This window comes from Sinocyclocheilus grahami, unplaced genomic scaffold (genome assembly GCF_001515645.1).
Source record: "Sinocyclocheilus grahami isolate Dianchi unplaced genomic scaffold, SAMN03320097.WGS_v1.1 scaffold58.1, whole genome shotgun sequence".
NCBI classification, from domain to species: Eukaryota; Metazoa; Chordata; class Actinopteri; order Cypriniformes; family Cyprinidae; genus Sinocyclocheilus; species Sinocyclocheilus grahami.
Genome location: NW_015505237.1, coordinates 1,411,996 through 1,415,905, shown reverse-complemented (window position 1 = coordinate 1,415,905; position 3,910 = coordinate 1,411,996). Strand labels below are relative to the sequence as shown.

Genomic DNA, 3,910 nt, shown 5'->3' with positions numbered 1-3,910 from the left:
AAAGACCGTATAAGTCATTATAATCAGTAATTATGTCCCCACTGGATGCAACATATGCCTCGTTTGTAATGGGTTTTAATGTTTTTGTGTCGTCGCTCCGGCTGGACACGGCATCACAATATGGTAGGGGCCGTAACATTTCCGTCACACGCTTAAGGTATTCGGCCAATCACAACGCACTGGATAGCTGGCCAATCACAGCACACCTCACTTTTCAGACCGATGAGCTTTGTAAAAATCAATGCGTTTCAAAAAGGCGGGGCATAGAGGAGAAACAATAATGTACAGTATGTGGAAAATAATGTGTTTTTTTAACTTTAAACCGCATAAACACATTTCATTACACCAAATACACAAAATAATGTTCTTTTTAGCAGCATCATATGACCCCTTTAAAGGAAAAAGTAATTACTTGTTAAGCCAGATGACAGCGTTAAGGTCCAAGTGGTTAGTGGGCTCATCCAACATCAGCAGCGTGGGCTCCATGAACAGTGCTCTGGGAGGAAGACAATCATTTTCTCATGTCAGAACAGATTTTATTTTACTATCATAAAATTAATTAATAAATTAATGCATCTTCCTCATTGTGCCCACCTAGCCAGGGACACTCTCATCCTCCAACCACCAGAGAACTTCTTAGTGGGTCTGTTCTGCATCTCTGGAGTGAAAGACAGACCAGCCAAGATCCTACGAGCTTTAGCCTCCGCTGCCGCTGCTCCAATTGCCCTCAACTCCTCATAAACCTGCAAATGACACATACACACATGGTTATCTTCGACTACTCCATGGATCAGCGTATTTAGAGGGCCTCAGCGAGCTGCTCTCATCTGACCTTGTCGAGTCTCTCAGACACGCTGTCGTCTCCTTTCTCCAGCCGACTCTGTAGCTGCCGTTCCTCCTCCAGGAGCTTCAGTCTGCGCGTGTCGGCCTTCAGCACTGCCTGAACTGCAGGAGTGTCATCCGCCACCACCTCTGAGGAACGACAAAGAGAGAGAAGTCAGGGACCCAAACAGCTGGATTCAATGTATATATTAGACTGCTCAAATAGTGAGGATAAAAAAATTGGGAAGTTTATTACAGCTACTAACTAAAACTAAAACTATAAAAACATTTTGTCACTTGAATAAAAAAAGAAACATTAACTGAAATAAATATAAAAAAGTAAAATTATTTTAATTTATCTAGTTTAGTTTAACTTGATGTACTTACATAACTAAAAATGAAATAAAAATTTATAAATCCAAATCTCAACATTACAAACACAACAACAACAACAACAAAAAAAATAATTATATATATATATATATATATATTTTAATAAAACCTATAATAGTATCTTGATTATACTAAAATATCACTGGGTTGTACTGTACCTTGCTCACAAAGCAGCACATCAATATTGGGAGGAATGCTTAGAGCTCTGTTGGCGATGTGCTTTAGTAGAGTGGTCTTCCCTTTCCTGATTCAAACAGGAGTATGGAAACAGGTTTTACAATCATTACATTTCCTTATGTGCAATGTAGTAATGTCAAATTTAAACCATCAACCCACCCATTTGGACCAACCAGACCGTATCGTCTCCCAGCAACAATCAGAAGGTCTGCGTTAACAAACAGCTCTTTACCATGGGCTGAAATGCTGAATCTTTCCAACTATAAACATATAACAGAAATTAGTACATAGTACTCAGTGTTTTCAAATGTCTCAATCATCTCCCAATCATCTAACCTTGATGTCTGAAGCGTTTTCCAGCATGGCCTGTCGAGAGGACAGCTCAGCCTGAGAGACGGAGAAGTCTCCCTCGATGGCGTTCTGAGCTCGAATACTAGCCACCTGCCGCTCGTACTCCATCTGCACAGCACAAGAGGAAGTGTCTACAATCAGTGTTGCTATTGTCAACTAAAACTATTATTTGGTTATTAAAAAAAAATATATATATATATACAGCCATGGCCAAATGTTTTGGCAGTGACATAAGCTTTGTGTTTTGCAAAGTTTGCTGCTTAAGCTGTTGTGGTGTTCATTCACATTGTTTCTAGATTATGGTGTAGAGTGATCAGATGCATTGTAAATAATTCCTAAAAAAAAAGAGCTTTTCACAAAAAAAAACAAATGTCTCTGTGTTTTTTTTTATCCTGACACAAAATGACTAGCTAACATTAACTGACTAATCATATCAGCAGCACATGTGAAAGTGTGAATGAGTACTAGTCAGGTAAAATCATTTTCATACTAATTCGATTGTAAGAGCAGACTGATTATTATAAAAGGAGGGAAGAAGCGCTTCCAATCATTGTGTTCGTTAGCAATGGTTACCTCCAAAGAAACAAGTGCAGCCATCATCGCTTTGCATCAAAAAGTCAGGGAAGTCGTGGCCTAATGGTTAGAGAGTTAGACTCATAACCCAAAGGTTGTGGGTTCGAGTCTCGTACCGGCAGGGATTGTAGGTGGGGGGAGTATACCAGGGGAAATACCACGACTGAGGTGGGAGGAAATACCACGACTGAGGTGCCCTTGAGCAAGGCACCGAACCCCCAACTGCTCCCCGGGCGCCGCAGCATAAATAAATGGCTGCCCACTGCTCCGTGTGTGTGCACTTTGGATGGGTAAATGCAGAGCACTAATTCCGAGTATGGGTCACCATACTTGGCCACATGTCACGTCACGTCACAAAATGGCCTCACATGTAAGGAAATTACAAAGAATATTGCACCTGAAAGAACCATTCACCGGATCATCAAGAACTTCAAGGAGAGAGGTTCAACTGCAGTGAAGAAGTCTTCAGGACGTCCCAGAGTGTCAAGCAAGAGCCAGCACTCCTCCTCCTGAGGAGTCCGCTACTAGGGGTAGGGATGGGCGGATCGATCCTTAAGTATCTATACTGATGTTGTATCGAAAGATTCACTTTATCGATTCTAAAGTGCACTTTTTAACAATTAATTTTATTAATTTATCAAGAAATTCGGTGCATAAAATAAGCTTCTAAGTGGAAAAATAGACTATATTAGCGAACAATTCTGCGGAACACACGCAAATGCTGAAAGACAGAACCAATCTACTCATATCACATCTAGTGGTTTTGGATAAGAATAAAACGCCAGGTCCGACAATATCGTGTCGTTTTGAATTTAAATCTAGATTTATTCGCATTGGCCCATGGAAACCTCTATGAACACACTTGACTTGACCAAAAAAGCGCAGGGGACAAATTTACATTTTATTAAAAAGTGTTTACGTATTTTACACTCATGGTGCGCGCACACATTAGGATAGGTTAGATGCCTGCCTCCGTTGCGAGTCCCTATCAAGCACTTTACCGATTCAACTACTCTCCTCTCCTCCTCCTGCCTGGCTCTTTGGCCCGCATCACAATTACGCAATCAGCGCAAGCCTGTTCTTGATAAATCTGCTGTGAAAACATGGGAAAAGCCGACGAGGAAGAAGTTGGCGTGAAGCGAAAATAAGCTTCTAAGTGGAAAAATAGACTATATTAGCGAACAATTCTGCGGAACACACGCAAATGCTGAAAGACAGAACCAATCTATCTATATATATCTATATCTATATCCATATATATATATGATAGGCCTATACACTACCAGTCAAAAGTTTTTGCCTCTATGAACACACTTGACTTGACCAAAAAAGCGCAGGGGACAAATTTACATTTTATTAAAAAGTGTTTACGTATTTTACACTCATGGTGCGCGCACACATTAGGATAGGTTAGATGCCTGCCTCCGTTGCGAGTCCCTATCAAGCACTTTACCGATTCAACTACTCTCCTCTCCTCCTCCTGCCTGGCTCTTTGGCCCGCATCACAATTACGCAATCAGCGCAAGCCTGTTCTTGATAAATCTGCTGTGAAAACATGGGAAAAGCCGACGAGGAAGAAGTTGGAGTGAAGCGA

General features: G+C 41.0%; 1 protein-coding gene across 1 annotated transcript in view; it reads right to left on the bottom strand.

Moving 5' to 3' along the window:
- The window catches only part of abcf1 (ATP-binding cassette, sub-family F (GCN20), member 1), an 18,559-nt gene that overhangs the window by 4,965 nt on the left and 9,684 nt on the right, over nt 1-3,910 (bottom strand). Inside the window, exons 12-17 of the mRNA XM_016270906.1 lie at nt 1,729-1,851; nt 1,552-1,652; nt 1,374-1,459; nt 833-972; nt 595-743; nt 413-496 (exon numbers count right to left, since the gene is read on the bottom strand). Coding sequence (XP_016126392.1) covers nt 413-496; nt 595-743; nt 833-972; nt 1,374-1,459; nt 1,552-1,652; nt 1,729-1,851 — 683 coding nt within the window. The remainder of the gene's footprint in view (nt 1-412; nt 497-594; nt 744-832; nt 973-1,373; nt 1,460-1,551; nt 1,653-1,728; nt 1,852-3,910) is intronic.